The following is an 18,335-nucleotide window of genomic DNA, read 5'->3' on the forward strand; positions in this document are numbered from 1 at the left end:
TTACTGTTATAAAGGTTTTATGTTTCTATTAGAGATAATTTTGTTGGCGAGTTAGACTCTAAAACGCTTTTAAAAGAAATACTTTCTTTTTTTAAATGCAAAATATGTGGCATACTATGTTTTACTCATACAGAAGGTTTTCTGAAATATTCTTCACCTCGCAAAGCACTCACTTTTCTGCAGAACCTTATTTTGTTATATTTGACAAAGTTCAATAAGAGTAAATGTGGAAGTCTTTTGCTTTTGATTTGTTGAATTATTTTTAATTTTGCCAATTACATAATGTTTGGGTTAATAAATATAGTTACAATGAAAATAAGTGCAATTCAGAAAAATAAAAAGTGGAATTTGGAAAAAATATAACAGAATTTGGAAAATAAAACACCTTTCCTAGGGGCCTATGCGCTAATTAAGATGTCTTGGTAAAGTAATTAAAAAACTACATTTGAGTTGTTTCATTGCCAAAACAGCACATTAAACCATGCAGTTGAGATAGAAATGAGTTTTGTTTAAATTGTTTTTGCAGTAGCTGGATAAACTACCTGTAATCTGGGGTTTATGTTTGCAATGAATCCAAAGCAGAAACACATTAACCATGTTTATTTAAGGATCTGGTAATTTATTGTAAGTCATATTGTTATCATGACACAGGCAGATCATATTTTCAATTTGCCACCATACATGGCAGATAGGAAACATTGCAATGCCAGTTTTTGGTCACTGCACTTACATTGCTTACTGATTTTGTTTTAACCCTTGGCCTGTGTTTTACAGCTTTATTATTTCATGCATACTTTCAAACAAATTAATATTTAGATATATGTCTGTTAAAGATACTCCCATATGCTACAACTAATATCAGATATCCTGTGAAAGAAAACAGAAGAGAAGCTTTTAGAAATGTTTTAACCAAACAAATGAATAAATCTGCAGATAAAAGGAAAATTCCATAAGCATGCTATCATGATGAATGAATGGTTTAATGCAAAACATCAAGCAGAAGAGATTAAAAATTTAATTATCAATCTCACTGTTATCTTAGTCAGTCTAAGTCAGTCTATTTCATTGTCATCTCTTTCAACAAGACTTTTCACATATTTCATCATCCTGAGCTGGGGCATGGCAGCACATTTCTATCAAAAAACTAAAAACAAGTCTTAAAACGTAAAGTTCCCACAACCAGGAGTTAGTTGTTCACTTAGGAACATTCTTCCACTGAGCTTGGAGATGCTCCAAGGGATGAGCCATGACACTAATTTAGGCAGCAGCCAAATAATATGCTATTGGCATCTCTCTGGCGTAGCAACGCGTGAGTGAGCAGATTGAATGAGCATAGCGAGAGAGGAGCAAGGCCAATGGGAAAAACAAAGATAACAGCCTTATGACTTTTGCAAAGTCATCTGACCTGAACTCTTCAACAATCCATGAAGGAACTGATGGTTATCCTTAAATCAAAAGATTCCGTACCCAACAGCCATTTTTGGTGATGAAATAAGTTTGACAAACGTTTTATCGGTTTATCTACATTTCTAAGCAACATATTTGAGCTTTGAAATTCAATATTATCTTGCATAAACTAACAACTTAGTAAATTGCGTAACAAATGAAGATTGAGATAAAACACATTTTACTGTTCTTTCATATAAACTGTAGAAAAAAAAGAAAATAAAAACTTTTGTAAAAAAAACTGCTAATGTAATACACCTGAACTTGGATGTACAAGAGACCAAAAATATGTGCAGACAGCAGAATAGAGAAAATGCAATCCTTTACTTGTCCTTGACTGAGGATAAGAAAATGCATTATCGGCATATCCCTGAGTCAATTGACAGCTGAATGAAATTACTTTTAAACAAACAAATTTGCTCAGAAGATTATCATGAAATGGATCAGAGGAAAGGAAAATGTGAATTGGAGAGACTGAATGACTTCAAAATGAATAACCTTAACTGAGGAAGCACAGTGTTTGCATATTATACTCTCCATTGAAAGTGCTTTGAAAGTGAAAAATAAAAAGGCTTGTGAGTAAAGAATTCATAGATGTACACACTGCTATTCCCAATTAATGTACAATTTAACTCATTATTTTGGGCATGTAGCTTACATAAACAACACCAGGTGGTACAATGACAACATTTAAACGATGCCTAATTGTTCCATGTAAGTACATCATAATCTTTCATTAACCTGCCCTACACAGGGGTATGAATGCAAAGGGCTACAGCATATCAGCAACACACGAGGCTCTGGTTTTCAATTAATGAAACATCTATTTAATTGCTTGACATAATGCATCTCAAACTGGTTCGTGTCACAGCAAATTGTGCCCCCCAATGGAAATGTCAAAATATTGGTCAAACAGAAAATGTAAGACAATGTTAATGTTGAGATCGCAAAGGCAGTCTGTGGCATTATCCAAAAGAGTGCCCATTTGCAAAGAAAATGAAGAAAAAAAAAAGATATTTATACAACTGTAACAGGACATAATGTGTAACTAATTCTAGAGAAGCAGAGTGACAGAGCAGAGTGCCAATTATAGCTTACAGTAACTTAAAGAACACACCCAAAAACAATTCTTCCATGACATGTCCATGCTATTGATCTAATATGCATCGACTCTTTGGACCTCAGCTGGAAAACATCCAATAAAGTGGTTAATGAGTAACCAAATGGAATATAATCAGTGAAAGCTATTTCAATTCAGCAAATGATTAGACGGCTTTTTTGAAGTTGTTTGATATGACCTTAAATTAGAAGCACAGCTGCAAACACTGCAGCCGAACAGAGAATAAATTCAAAAGCTGCAGGGAGATCAACATTGAAGGTTTAAAATTGTACCTCTATCTATATTTATGTAATAGAAATTTATTATTTATTATTATTTAGTTCCTTATTGATACAATTTTGTTTAAAAATATATATATATTATAAATACTAGAAAAAAAGAACTCTTGCTACAACTGTAATTTTTACAACTCCTGTATTTCTTAAATAAAACATCCTATTTCCTTCTGGATTACTTGTGGCATGCACACATCAATGGAAAAACTACTGTATATAAACTAAATGCTTTACTTGATATAGATTTAAGAAACTCCACTCACAATTATTATTATTATTCCAAGTATTTTTGCCACATTGCAGTTATTTGTACCAGGGAAAAATCCCCTGGACGGTTACAAACACATAGGAAATTTGAAGGACGTTAGTTGTGACATGGCTGCTTGTTTATACACTGATTTAGTTTTTGTTTTTTTCACTGAATAAATGTAAAACTTTTACAGGTCCTTCTCAAAAAATTAGCATATTTTGATAAAGTTCATTATTTTCTATAATGTAATGATGAAAATTTAACATTCATATATTTTAGATTCATTGCACACTAACTGAAATATTTCAGGTCTTTTATTGTCTTAATACGGATGATTTTTGCATACAACTCATGAAAACCCAAAATTCCTATCTCACAAAATTAGCATATTTCATCCGACCAATAAAAGAAAAGTGTTTTTAATACAAAAAACGTCAACCTTCAAATAATCATGTACAGTTATGCACTCAATACTTGGTCGGGAATCCTTTTGCAGAAATGACTGCTTCAATGCGGCGTGGCATGGAGGCAATCAGCCTGTGGCACTGCTGAGGTCTTATGGAGGCCCAGGATGCTTCGATAGCGGCCTTTAGCTCATCCAGAGTGTTGGGTCTTGAGTCTCTCAACGTTCTCTTCACAATATCCCACAGATTCTCTATGGGGTTCAGGTCAGGAGAGTTGGCAGGCCAATTGAGCACAGTGATACCATGGTCAGTAAACCATTTACCAGTGGTTTTGGCACTGTGACCAGGTGCCAGGTCATGCTGAAAAACGAAATCTTCATCTCCATAAAGCTTTTCAGCAGATGGAAGCATGAAGTGCTCCAAAATCTCCTGATAGCTAGCTGCATTGACCCTGCCCTTGATAAAACACAGTGGACCAACACCAGCAGCTGACAAGGCACCCCAGACCATCACTGACTGTGGGTACTTGACACTGGACTTCTGGCATTTTGGCATTTCCTTCTCCCCAGTCTTCCTCCAGACTCTGGCACCTTGATTTCCGAATGACATGCAGAATTTGCTTTCATCCGAAAAAAGTACTTTGGACCACTGAGCAACAGTCCAGTGCTGCTTCTCTGTAGCCCAGGTCTGGGGAATGCGGCACCTGTAGCCCATTTCCTGCACACGCCTGTGCACGGTGGCTCTGGATGTTTCTACTCCAGACTCAGTCCACTGCTTCCGCAGGTCCCCCAAGGTCTGGAATCGGCCCTTCTCCACAATCTTCCTCAGGGTCCGGTCACCTCTTCTTGTTGTGCAGCGTTTTCTGCCACACTTTTTCCTTCCCACAGACTTCCCACTGAGGTGCCTTGATACAGCACTCTGGGAACAGCCTATTTGTTCAGAAATGTATTCCTGTGTCTTACCCTCTTGCTTGAGGGTGTCAATAGTGGCCTTCTGGACAGCAGTCAGGTCAGCAGTCTTACCCATGATTGGGGTTTTGAGTGATGAACCAGGCTGGGAGTTTTAAAGGCCTCAGGAATCATTTGCAGGTGTTTAGAGTTAACTCGTTGATTCAGATGATTAGGTTCATAGCTCGTTTAGAGACCCTTTTAATAATATGCTAATTTTGTGAGATAGGAATTTGGGGTTTTCATGAGCTGTATGCCAAAATCATCTGTATTAAGACAATAAAAGACCTGAAATATTTCAGTTATTGTGCAATGAATCTAAAATATATGAATGTTAAATTTTCATCATGACATTATGGAAAATAATGAACTTTATCACAATATGCTAATTTTTTGAGAAGGACCTGTATTTTTTTGGTTTTACATTGAAACTAAAACACTCGCAATGAGGTAGAATAGCCTAAAGATGCTTTGTGATAATTCAAAGATGACAGGCCAATCTAGGATAAACATGCTTTTTGGTTGATATCAACAAACTAAATGCTTTTGACATAATATAATGAATATAAATGCTATATTATATAAGATAATCATAGAAAATACAATTGACTTTGAACACGTAGATTTTGGATCCCTGATGTAAATCGTTCTTCAGTTAGCAGTTCATACAATGAACAGTTTTAATGACATTTATCTTCAACATGTTTTCTCATCCTGCAGATAACTGTTAGTGTGTTAACTTATAATGGTATGCACCTTTGAGAAAACTGAACAATCAATAAGCAATATTTCAGCACCACTTATTCAAATCAAAATGGTCATAACCTCCCTAGACGGAGCCAAAATAAATTACTTCATTATCCTACAAACTACAAACTCCTATTAATTACAGGATCTAAGATTCTAAGACTCTTCATCTTCAAACATTTGAAAATTGATCTCAATTTATATGGAAAGAAAATAGTTTTTTCTCAAAGAATTGGACAACATTGTCTTTGCATGACAGATTTTTCTTTCCTGTTACAAAGCTGAACGTGTGATGTAAAATCTCTAATGTAATTTAGACAAAAAGGCAGATAAAATAACAGCTATGATATGATTGCACAATTACTGCACTACCGCAGTCTTTCATTGCTTGGACTGAGGTCAAACTTCTCTCGCCAAGTAGAATCCAATTGCACAGATATCTACAAATGAAATACATCTGACGTTCATAACCTTTTAGTTAAATCTTTCATTTAAAAGATTGGTATTGGTTTGATTGAAAACTCCAAAAAAATGTTTAAATATTGCACTAAACTCCAATGTTGTACTGAAATGTGTGGACAAAGGAGTTTTAATTAAAGCATGAACATAATGCAAAACCAATCACAGAGTAAATTCATCATGCAGAAAATTAGGAAAAATGAATGCGCAACTGTGTCACGGGCATCAAGTTTGGGTTTCAAATCTGAAATACTAAAGAATATGATTTCCTGTGAAAACAGCACCTCAAAGTGTGAAGGGGCAAGGTGTCAGTGACTCCAGCTACAGCAGCATAGCTCTCATGTCTGAACATGCCGAGGGCTACAATTTGTTCTGCTCCACAAAGTGGGTCTCTGTTGAGCTAGAACAGGTTGTAATTAATCTCTAGTGTGCTAACAAGGAGAGGCCAACTATTGCAAACAGACTGTAGAGCTCCTGCAGATGGTCAAAGCAAAAGGTGAAAACTGGCTTTATTATATTTTCATTTGATGTTAAATTGCACTAAAATAATAACGTGACTCAGTGTGAAGGGTTTGGATTCAAATCTATCATAACCCAATTTGGAGTCAAGCTGTATCATGAAGAGTCTGCTCTGTTAGGAACATACAAGAGACCACAACAAATATGAATCTTCATGACTTTTATGAGTAGTTACAAATTTTAAAATCACAAGGAGGCACGGGCCGGTAGGAGGTAACAAAGTATATCACTGCTTTGCTTTCCACTGCCAGTCAGCTGGCTGAAAAAGAGGGCATCTCACCACAGGCTGATCGCCTCCATACCACGCCACATGTCATGCCGCACTTTGCTTGAATTACTGCATCAAAGTAAAAGGATCTCCCAGTTTATATACTGTACCACACATGGACTTACCAGCAGGCTAACATTTTTAAGTAGAAATCTATTCTTATTGATCTTATGTAATATTCAAATTTTCTGAGAAACTGTGTTTTGTGTTTTCATTAGCTATAGGAAAATACCTCCCTCAGTGTGTAATGCATCTATTAGTTTTACTTTGTGAATTAAATTACTGAAACAAATAACCTTTTCAATCTCAACTAATTTACTGAGATATACTGGTATGTATATTATTACTTTCATTTAGATCTTCCAGAATAATGCTTCTAAGCATCTTAAAAAAACATTTCTGAACCAACCAGTTACTAAACGATATAAACCTAAAATAGGAGAAAGGTAAATGTTTCTGGATGCTGTGTTGTCTTTAAGGTTAAACAGACTGAGCTTGAAAGCTGAGCATTAATTCTACATGTATATAAAAGGAATGGCTGGTTTAAGATATTAAGGTAACAGCTCTATTAGAGTTTTCTATCATATGGGTCTGACAACTTAATGTTCTTTTAGGGGGATGCTAGAGATAGTGCAGAGGTGATGAATTTTCTCTGGCTGTATGGATCATACAGTGATACAGGACTCCCCCTCCCTCCCCTGTTGCTGCACACTCCCATTTAGCAGGTTGATATAAAGGGTACTCACTAATAGTAAAGCCTAATTTGACTTCTTAGAAATATTTCTGGTCATAAAAAACGCAGACAGTGGAAACTAAAGGAGAGCCAACCATGAATCTTAAGGTAACTGTGTTTTGTACTACGGATGTGAAGGAGCTCGGTGCAGATTTATCAGCTTGTTAGACTTGTGCTACTCTAAAGAGGAAAATCTTAAGATATATGATTCTGTGCAACAAGCCAATGAAAACTATTGTATTTAGTGGATGTCTCAAAATCCAAACAACAATAAATAAATATTATGGATAACAGTATTAAAACTACTATAATTCAAATGGATGGATGGAATCATTTTAAATAGCAGTATGAATAACAGTTGCTTTTGTTTTGATTAAAAGTGATGTAATATTTTACACATTATTGCCTTTACATTTTTATTTAAATACTGAAAACACGGGTATTTTACCCTAGGTTATTGTACCCTGAGAATCTCATACCAGCCCATGACAGGTGAGTTGCAGCATTTATGGGTTTATTGCAAACAGTTGTAGCCTAATCTGGTCCAACAATCAAATCTTGACCCTCCACCATATTCTTCTCTCACAAGCAGAGGCACCAGATGCATGTCTTTTAACCTCAATATTGAAATCTTAACAAGTAACCATCTGATTTCTCAATACATTTCAACAACTGCTTGGATTGGACTTCTCTTAAATTAAAAACTTCAGAAATTACTGTATTATGTTCCCTCCCCCCACCAGCCTACAGTTTAAATGAGTGACTGTAATTTCTATTCATGCTTAGGCTACTCTCGCCAATGTTTGTACTGCAATTAATTTATCATTTTCCGTCTCCCCGTCTAAAGAATAAGCAATGATATATGAACATTGATTACAAAAAATCAGTCCAGGATGGATTGGAACAATAATTTCCAGCCTTAAAGGGGATACTGTGCAGGGTACTTACCAAATTAAGCACCGTTTCTACAATATCCCGGTTGGAAACCTCCCCGACCTGGATGAGTCCAATGAGAACAGCAAATTTCATCTTGATATTCCGGATGGGAACCGCAGGGTCGATCATTCCAGCCGGAAGGACCACTGAACCTGAGCCGGACAACATCATTGGCTTCCCGGTGGCAGCATCGGGGACCGCAGCTCTGCGCTGCCGGTGACCTGGAGGAGGCTGACGGTCCGAGAGCGACAGCGAGCCCGGCATCGTCACCGGTTTCTCGCTTGTCATTTCCACGCCAACCCTGAGGTTTAAAAATGATTAATCAACGCTCTCTCCCTCTCTTCGTATTGTTTTTAATTACTGCTTTAGAGCATTAAAAGAAAAAAAAGGAGACACCTGAGAAGCAAACAGAAGCAAAACCCCAAAATCCCCCTCTGGAGAGTTCAGCTGAGGGAGTGTGTTGTTGGTACCAGCAGGTTAAGCGAGCGGACTGACCTGTGCTGTGAACACAAAGCTGAGTGTGTGTATGTATGTGCGGATCTTTTGGATGCGCTTCTCCTCTCCTCAGCCTATTTTACCGCCATGTTGCCGCCCCCTGCCTGCGGTTGCGCTCCTGCGCTGGATGCCACATGGAGCACGTCCGGATGACAGCTTGGAGTTTCTAGTAGGTAATGGACCAAAGAAAAAATATTTACATTTGAGTACAAATCACTATTCATATAATTTTACGTAGTATTTAGACTTATTTTCTCAATAATTGAAATGAGGTATTTCAGATTTGAGAAAAGTTTGAAAAAAAGGAATGCTTCCTAAGAAAACAAAAATAGCAGCCAAAACGTACCTGGCGCAGGTGCACATAATGACCTCTCTGATGACTTTCAGTACGGGTCTTCCAGCGTTTTAAAGGGCACTTCCAATTTATTTACAAATTAATCAAACATCACCTAAATGAGCAAATGGCAAATGGTCTTGAATACCGTGGATGTTGTTTTTAACGGTTAATTGCACTTTGATCATCAGAGCTTTGCAATAAATTCTTGTGCAAACGTGTATAAAATTATGACTTGTAGTTTATACACTAAGCTGTATGTGAGAAAACCATTAAAGAAGGAAACAGAAATCCTGTTGGTTGTGATTAACAAAGTGTGTTTGTTTTTTTTCTTTCTGAAACAGTGCCTTACAAAGGTATTCACACCCACTGAACATTTTCATATTTTGTCTCAACCACCTTGTTGTGTCCAGGACATGGCTCAGGGCGACCTTAAGATGGATTCCTAAACCTATGGCCTTCACTGTGGCTTTATTTGCAGTTGCGTCATTGATAGATTGAAAGGTGCTTCATGAGACCATTGACGTTTGGGATGTTGTTTTGTAACCGAACCCTGTTCTAAACTTCTTCACAACTTTATTCCTCACCTGTCTGGTGTGTTCTTTGGTATTCATGATGCTGCTTGTTCACCAGCATCCTCTAACAAACCTACGAGGGGTTACAAAACAGCTGAATTTATACTTATACTCAGGTGACTTCTTCGTAGCATTTCATTTTGGGGTACCAGAATGAGGGAGGCTCTACACGAATGCATGTCACAGTTCTTTGGATCTTTATTTATAAAACGGTCCAAAATATTGTATCCTTGTCCTCCCACTCACAATTATACACCACTTTAGGTTTGTCTATCTCATAAAATCCCAATAACATTGGGGACAGGGGTTAACATGGGCACCCTGACTGGTCTGCAGTTATGCAGCCTGGTATGCAACAAACCATGATGCATTTTAAATCCTGACACCTTTCTACTAGACCCTGCATTAACATTTATAACAGTTTGAGTCCAAAGTTGGACAAACAACCATGCACACACTCATTCACACCTAAGTGGTTGTGGTTTCTTCTTGTGGTTTTCTATTTGCATTCAGACTTGCTTAGACTTTTAATTCTTTCAGAAATCTCCAGAAGTTGTTCGGTGTTGCAATTCACACCTGAAGAGTATGCAAGGATCACCATTAGATATTTAAAAAACGAGGATCAATTGGTCATCTTTTTATTATTTTAAAACCTGTTAAAACTGAATTTACTTAAGTTGCTCCCTTTAATAGGCATGCATACATTTCCAATAAATAATAGTTTTTCCCATTCCAACCTTAATGCTGTAAGGTACAGCTCTAAGTTTTAATTTAATCTTCTTTAAAAGTCAGAACTAACATCCACTGTCCTTCCCAGTGGATGTGTTTCTTTCAAATATCCAGTAGAGGTCCCTCTACCTCTACCTATACCTTCAAGCTCAAAGTATATTTAACATTATAGACAACATGGCATCCAGTAACATTTACCTTTCACCTATTTTAGGTTTAGATTATTTCGTGACTGATTAGTTTGGGTTCTTAAAATGCTTAAGAAGCATTATAATGGAAGATCTGAATGAAAGTAATCAGATGTCAAGTACCAGCTATTACTTCTTTCTTGATACAGTGACAAGATTTAGAGTCAATCCACACAAACATCTTATAACAAAGGTAGTTTTATTAAAAAAAACAAGGCAGAGTTTTGTACCTGACTGTATAAGTCAGTACCATAAAGCAGGTATGATCAAGTCAAACCTTCAGTCATCATTTTCCACAACTACTGGAGGTAAAATTCAATAAAATTACACATATTCAAAAATGTCATTACATGACCAAAGTAAAACCAGCTTACAATCTGGTACCATGTGTATTAAAAGAAGGATGAGCATGTAACAATCATATATGAAATTAACATGTGTACTATTTACTCATTCTCATATGTACAATTTGTTACTTTTTTTACAGAATACTCACACAAATATACAAACACTTGAGTGTGCATAATTATATTACATTTAAATCTGAACTGATTAACTTATGCTTCTCAGAAGCATTTAGGAGCTTGAATGTCCTGGGCATTGTAAATAATAGCAATAATAACAATTACAGATATATATTATTGAAATATAATTAACTTACAACATTAAGGTATAAAATTACAAAGTCAAGGACATTGGCAATATAATTAAATTCCCATTGAGTTATTATGCTCAGCACCAAAAAATATCCACATTTGCCACTGTGCAAGTTGAAAGGCTTGAAACTGTTTTCAGGGCTCTTTTACAAAAACAAATTGTGCTTTTGTTCAGGGGCACTGTTAGTGCTTACATGTGAGCCTTTTAGCAATGACTCAACACTCCGTTCCGATCTCAAGGCTTAACAGACATAACACTTTCAGATTTTGGTCTCTGGTCCATCTGTGATCAGCGGCTGAAAGGAGTTGCGGATTCGGGCAGCTTCTGCAGCACAAAGATGACCAAATGCTTTGTTGTACCAATCTGGAGTTCTTCCCCTGAAATTAAAACCAGATTCTTAATACAACATGCACATTAAAAACACACAGAAAATGCACTCATTTTGTGTTTTATGTTGTGCTTAAAAGGTATGGAAATCTTATAACATATTAGTTTTAGATTTACTTTAGGTCAGCTCTGCAGATGTGAGTTAGTCTTGACTTTCCAGAACCACAGGGTTCCAGTAGGTAGTTTGACTCCAGGATTATAGCTCGAACTCCTTCTATAGGAGAGCAATCTTCATGCTCTATGGATACAGAAACCAATGAACAAGCACCTTTGGGCAAGTCTGTCCTCCAAGACCTTTATAGAAAAAGGAAAAAAACATTGAATATGAGCACAAATATAAATATATTATGGCTTCTTAAAATTAAAAGTAGTACATTTTATTTAGTTGTTACAAACCTGAGAACTACAAAGTCTCTGCTGGGATGAGGGGGCATACGGCTGAGGACATACTGAAACACCTCCGTTTTTTTATCCAGTGTCTCACACACTTTCCACTGAAGCAGGTCCATGTCCCACAGGTGGCGCTCTCGCAGTACGCGGTTTAACACGACAGATGGTGGTGCTTCCACTTCCACAGACACTCTCCAGCGTCTTAAAGGGTTTCCATCCCCCACCTGACAAAAAAGCGCAATAAACATGCTAAATGGAATTCATTCTAGACATTATGTTAAGGCAACCACTACCCCCATTTTGTTGTCACTTATTGCCGTTTCATTCCTTCGTACTTCCATTTTGTACCCATAAACAAACATTTTCTTTTTTTTACCTATTTGCCAAAATCTTAGTGTATCACTTTATTTCTCTCGGTTAGTATTTTCAAAAAGTGTGGAGATATGCCTACTTGTGAATTTTTATTTTGGTTTTGAAATCGATTTTGTCCAGTTAGTTCTAAATAAATATGACAGATTATGACCGTCAAAACAAAAAACTCTAAGCAATTTCCTACTGAAGATATTTACTGGGGAAATATAACAGTTTTATTTTCACATTTTCATGCAGTAGACTAGGAGTATATTATAGAAAATTACTTTAAATTGTTGGTTGTCCAAGTGGCTATGGAATGTTCCCCTGGTGGAAATGAAACACGCTGAGGCAGACGACTTCATTTCATAACCAAAAAAGTGGAATGTGAAACAACCCAGAACTACGACAGCGAGGAATGCAGAAGGGGCAAACTGACCAAAAACCCAAAATAAGTTCAGAAACAGAAATAAAGAGCACCAACCTTTTTGTAGCACAGCTCTGTGTTATCAGAACTGCTGCATGACACCCAGTATTTGGACTTTTCTCTGGCCTCTTTGAGGAAATTTTGAAGTATCCCATCCATATGTGTTTGATATGTTCCATCATCTTCATCCAGCTGTCTGCACAGGTCATCGATTGTAGGTGCATGCAAGTCAGCCTCCACGTAGGAATTGCGTGACTGTGTAACCATCTCATGAGGGATCTAATGGGTAAGCCAAATTAGAAGGTGAGGCTAGATGCTAGTAAATACAAGAGAGGGTGTTGCATCTAGGTATGAAAGTCTTGCTACGTTCAATTACTGGTTCTACCTCAAAGAGATGATTGCACTCCATGATCATATGAGCAAGGCCCTGTGTTGCAGCTAAGTTTTCATTCAGATCCTTCTGGTCCGGCCTGCCTGTGGCATACTTTTTCTGCATGGCCCTAGAAAATATGGGGAAAGAAGTATGTTGAGGCCTGCAAAGTCTCCAGTACATTATCCCAAATAAACCAGGTATAAACCACTTCTCTACCTTGTGGGAAACCCCTTTCATTCCTTTTATTAAAATAAATGTTATAGATTTGGGAACTTTGCTTGTTTGTACACAGCATGATCTCCTAAAACAACAAGCATAAAAAAAGTCCTAACCTTCATCAGGTGGCACCAAGACAGTAATCTAAAGCACCCCTAAGGGCTGAGTAAAATCTGTAGCACACTCCATGTCACGCTTTATGGAGTCATAGTGAAGATAATTACACAGGAGTTAATAGAATGCAAGCAAACTGTGTTCATTATGCAGTTTCTTGGGAGAGAAGCTAAAATGACTGACATCAAATTAGATATAATGAAATAATGCAAGATAAATTACTTTGGTGATAGATTGTCCTTCTTCATTATATTGAGGTGAAACAGGGAAGGGGCTAGGCACACCGCAATGTTCATGGGTGTCATCTGATTTTCCTCCACAGAGGAAGTAACATCGCTGAGAAAACAGATTAGTGTTTGCAGCACCTCTCGGTTTTCATCCGGCATTAACATGATGGCTGCTTGGGCAGCTTGCAACCTTTGGTCCTTTGGCACATCTGCACATATAAACCACAACATTTTACAGTTTTTGTTGGACAGTAAAGAAGGAGAGAAAAATGATCATTTCAAAGATTCTTGTGCTTACACTGGTATATATGGAGGAAAGTCTCCCCCAGCTTGCTGGTGAGCAGGGGTTCAGGTAGATCCCTGAAGAACTGCTTCACCATATCAGCCACATCATAGGCAGACTGATCCTCATAGTTCACATTATCTGGAGAACTTTCATTCATCTGCCTCAGAGCATGAATTCGGGACTTCACCCCAGATTTTCGAAACAGACCCACCTGGAAGACGAAAGTATATCCTTTAGAGTTGAGGCAGAGAGAAACTTTCAGTGCACAGAATGCGTTCACAACATTATATCTAATATAAAATAATACTACATAATCTCAATAAATTAGAATATCATCTACACATGTATTTGTTTTGGTGATTCAATTCAAAAAATTTAAATCAGATACTAAAGAATAATTAAACACAGAACGATATATATCAAGCTATTAGAAACCCCCAAATTCTGTTTCTCAGAAAAATGTTACATTAGACCAATTAAATAAAACAATTACAACAGAAACATTATGTTACGTTATAGTCTATTATGGTTATACTAAAGGAAGCTCATGGGGGTGCTGTATCCAGGCATACTAATGGAAATCTGAGTGGAAGAAAAAACTGTTTAAGAAAAGCATGCATATGTAAAATAGATATCTGTAGCCCTGAGTGGACTGTGAAGCACAAGGCGTGGACTGCAGCTGTAGTGCTTCAAGACCACCACCAACAGATGTATCCTGGATATGAGCTACAGCTGTTCCATTCCTTGTGTTAAGCTCCTCATGTAGCAGAGACGTCAAATGAATCCTACCTGAGCTAAGAAGAAAAAAGTACTGGACTCTGCAACGTCATCCTTTTAGATAAAAGTAAATTTAGCATTTTAGAATCCAAGTTGCTTAAGGCCCAGTGTGAAGTTTCCACAGTAAGTGATGATTTGGGGGAGAAATGTCCTCTGCTGGTCTCAGTCCAGTGTGTCTTATGAAATCATAAATTAGTGTAGTCATCTACATGAACATTTCTGAAAAAAATCTATCAAAAACGCACAGAACTTTGCACCTGCCCACTGCCAAAAGTACCAACACATGGCTTACTGGCAATGGTATCACTATGCTTGTTTGGTTAGCAAACTTGCCTAAACCACATGGAAAATCTATGCAGTACAGTCAAGAGGAAGATAAGACCCCCCAGAGCTATCAATTAAGACAAGCTGGAAGCCCCAATTGAAGCAACCTTGGCTTCCTTACCATCTCAGCAGAATCAAAGGATGATCGCCTATGTGCCACTCTGCAATATTGCAGTTATTTATTCAAAATGATCCCCAATCAAGATTTAAAGGCAAATACTGTACAGTACATAGACACTGTTTTCAGTATTTGTTTTAGATAATGAACATGCATCTTGAGGTTGGGAGGTTACTGACCTGGTCAAGACACTGACTTCTCAGGTATCTCAAACCCTGCTGCAGGCCAAGTGGCAAGGGCTGTCCAGAGCGCTGAACATTCACTATGAGCGGCACTCCAAACACATTCTTGTCCTTATAGTCTGGTACCTTCGTTCTCTTCATAAATTTTGGCACAGACCTAGAAATATGAATAATTATTATTAATGAATAGTTATTAATAATGAATAGTCTTTGAAAACTTGCAGAATACATAGATAACAGACAGTTATTCAACAGGAAATAGTAATTAAAGAAGGTGATTTAAAAAGATTTATTCCAGACCAACCATCCTTTCTTAGACAAACAAGCACAACAATACATTTTTAAATAATTTGAGAAAATACAGGTTAACTGATAAAAAAAAGCTTCTTTCTAACTGACTAATTAGAAGTCAACCATTATTGTTGCCAGTGTATTGTTTGAATAACACTTACCAGGTCCAGCCATGCTTGTTAGACATGGAATATTTTTCCATGATTGCTGTGAGACGCAGGAGAGAAAACTTCTGTAACAAACTCAGCTGGCCTGCTGACTGGTTTGTAATCTGCAGCGATGCCATTGAGTGACTTAGGCGATTGGATATCTGAAAGCTGGGCCATCGTAACCTAATGCCATAGGTGAAAACGAGGTTTTTTTGTTTGCTTAAAAATTTTTTATATTTTGGTATTTCCTGATCCAAGAAAAGTGCCATAAGTCATACCTGTTAGGTCTAGTGAGTGAGGCACCAACTCCAGAGTCTCTTCTCTCTCTGAACCTCGAAGATTCCGTTTCAGCTAGCAATACTTTGTCTCTGTCTCCATCACCAGGAGTAGTTTGGCTTTCTGCGACTGAGTTTTCCTCAAAGTCCAATGTGATCTGACTAGAGGACTGCAACCGTACCGTATCTTCCTTTCCACTATCCACCTGCACCACCTCTCCTCCAGGTAAGACATTTTTTGACCAGTGATCCACTATCTGCTGCAGACCATTTACATGTAGCAGTATATCGTCCAGGTGAGGGAAGAGGTCTTCTTTCTCCAAGTCTATTAGGTCTCCAGTACTAGCATACAGGTGTGACCCAGGAACATTATCATAGACACTGATTCGGCTACCCCTAGAGCAGCACTGTGTGACAGGCCTGGATTCTTGTCTGTATGGAATTGATGTGGAGTCCAAGTGCATGCTTCCTGTGTGCCAGTTAATGGAGGCTCCATTGGATGGGGACAGGCTTTCTATTGATAGTGCTTTGGGAAAGGTTCCTGGCTTATGGTCTTTGGGAATGTGGACCACTAGATCTTCATAGGAGCAAAACTCATTTCTGCGGTTTTGTTCTGCAACTTTGTTCATTTGGTTGCCTGAGAAAATGTCTATGTCCTCCAAATACATACCACTGCGCTTGTGGTCAGCTCGGTGAGGCTTTCGTTCTTTTAGACTGGGTGTGCTGACAGTGCTGCCACCTGAATGGCTGCTACCCTCACTGCCGGACTGTGGTAACAAAACCCTGCCAGATGAAAGATCTGGAGCTCCGCTATCTCCATTTATAATCTCCACACAATGTAACGTTCTCAGCGCCTGGGCCTCCTGCTGCAGGACAGGAGAGCTAATGACCAATGTCTTCCGGCCCTTTACTAAAGTTCCTCTGGATCTCAGTGTCTCCATGCGCTTCAGGAAGTCTTTGGCATGGGTGCGGCTGGTCTTGCCTTGCTTATCAGGCAGAGAGCCATACTGGGAAAATTCTTTGGGGATGTGAGGCATTGTGAGTGAAGTAGAGTCGGGCATCACTGCAGAATCTGAGCAGGTGCGGTTAGAGCAGTCAGAGTCTTCTGTGCTAAGGGCCCTTTGACCACTGCCCCCGCTGCTTTCACTGTGTAACGATGAGACTTCAGGCTCACTGATATCCGTCAGAACACTCTCCCTACTGGTAGTATTTTGCAGAGGCAAGCCGCCCTTGGAGGTCTGGCCTTTTCCCTGCTTTCTAAGCAAACAGTCAATGTCCTGTAATCTGGACCAACGCCTGCTGCTCCACTCAAAGATCCATTTGTCACTGATGGCGAAGAGGTCTTCTTCATCTGAGTCTTCACTCTAGTCACACAAAGATAATAGTCATTTATATACCATACACTTTAATGAGAGATGTACCAAGAAATTATCTGGTGATTTCTCAGTGCAGATTTCTTTGTCTGCCATTATTCAGCCTGAATGACCCTGACCGGCGACTAGCCAGTCACAGTCAAATGCAACAAATCTAGGTGCTATTACCAGTAACAATGTCCACTCTTCAGTTGGGATATTGTTACTAAGTAAAGATTACTTAAATTTGGTTATTATCAGTATCTATGAGGTGTTTAAATTAAAAGTCAGAGGAAGCACAAAGATGAAAGAAGCTGTTGAAAAGGAAACTATGTTTTTGGGAACATGACAGGATACGACAAAATGGGTCAAGATATCTTGAGACATATCTACGGTTCACTCAGGCTGTGAAAGAGCATGACTTTCAGCTGATAACAAGAAGGGTGAAAAGAGTATTGCAAAGTTGTTCTGTTGTAGAGAATTGATTTCCAGTTGGGTTTTTAACTGCTATCGGAAATGTTGGAAGCCCTTTGGAAATCTCAAAGTTCATGTAAGGACCTAGTGTCTTTGAAATTCACCCAGAGACTGCTTTTAAGTAATGTTAATCAAGAAAATCCCTAATGCAAGATGCTAAAAAATATTGCAACCGGGACCTGAATAAGTATATTGTCTTTTAAAAAAATAGTACAACTATGTACTACAGCAAGTGCTCTGTCTCGCACCAGCTATGAAACTTCTTCTGCTCCTAATATAAACAATTATAGACCACTCATGGCAGGAAGACTGGAAGAAATGGTTTTAGTGCTGTTCATGGATCTTTTTATTGCATAGTGCTTAAAAAGAAATTGTGAGCAGCTAAGTGATTTTATAAAATCAAGTATTTCCTCATTTTTTTTCTACTGAATAAATGTAGTCTAAATTAAAGGTTGGATTTTCCTCTGTGTGAGATTAAGCTTCTGTAAATTAAATTATTTATTTTAATTGTTTTTACACATCTTTACCAAGGGAGCCACA

General features: G+C 37.9%; 2 protein-coding genes across 13 annotated transcripts in view; both read right to left on the bottom strand.

Moving 5' to 3' along the window:
* nbeab (neurobeachin b) overlaps nt 1-8,978 on the bottom strand; it is a 302,755-nt gene extending 293,777 nt beyond the window's left edge. For 4 of the 8 annotated variants that reach the window (XM_047391761.1, XM_047391760.1, XM_047391762.1 and 1 more), the window contains exon 1: nt 8,117-8,978. In XM_047391761.1, the coding sequence (XP_047247717.1) occupies nt 8,117-8,392 (276 nt within the window). In that variant the 5' untranslated portion in view covers nt 8,393-8,978. The remainder of the gene's footprint in view (nt 1-8,116) is intronic. The other 4 variants (XM_047391756.1, XM_047391759.1, XM_047391755.1 and 1 more) reach the window with 4 other exon arrangements.
* Nucleotides 8,979-10,605: 1,627 nt separating this feature from the next.
* stard13b (StAR-related lipid transfer (START) domain containing 13b) overlaps nt 10,606-18,335 on the bottom strand; it is an 84,664-nt gene continuing 76,934 nt past the window's right edge. For all 5 annotated transcript variants that reach the window (XM_047391555.1, XM_047391557.1, XM_047391556.1 and 2 more), the window contains 10 exons: nt 15,973-17,333; nt 15,707-15,877; nt 15,252-15,411; nt 13,866-14,064; nt 13,563-13,776; nt 13,023-13,137; nt 12,695-12,916; nt 11,866-12,083; nt 11,587-11,763; nt 10,606-11,459 (listed from right to left, as the gene is read on the bottom strand). In XM_047391555.1, coding sequence (XP_047247511.1) covers nt 11,342-11,459; nt 11,587-11,763; nt 11,866-12,083; nt 12,695-12,916; nt 13,023-13,137; nt 13,563-13,776; nt 13,866-14,064; nt 15,252-15,411; nt 15,707-15,877; nt 15,973-17,333 — 2,955 coding nt within the window. In that variant the 3' untranslated portion in view covers nt 10,606-11,341. The remainder of the gene's footprint in view (nt 11,460-11,586; nt 11,764-11,865; nt 12,084-12,694; nt 12,917-13,022; nt 13,138-13,562; nt 13,777-13,865; nt 14,065-15,251; nt 15,412-15,706; nt 15,878-15,972; nt 17,334-18,335) is intronic.

The sequence above is a fragment of the Girardinichthys multiradiatus genome, chromosome 18 (genome assembly GCF_021462225.1).
Source record: "Girardinichthys multiradiatus isolate DD_20200921_A chromosome 18, DD_fGirMul_XY1, whole genome shotgun sequence".
Classification (NCBI taxonomy): Eukaryota; Metazoa; Chordata; class Actinopteri; order Cyprinodontiformes; family Goodeidae; genus Girardinichthys; species Girardinichthys multiradiatus.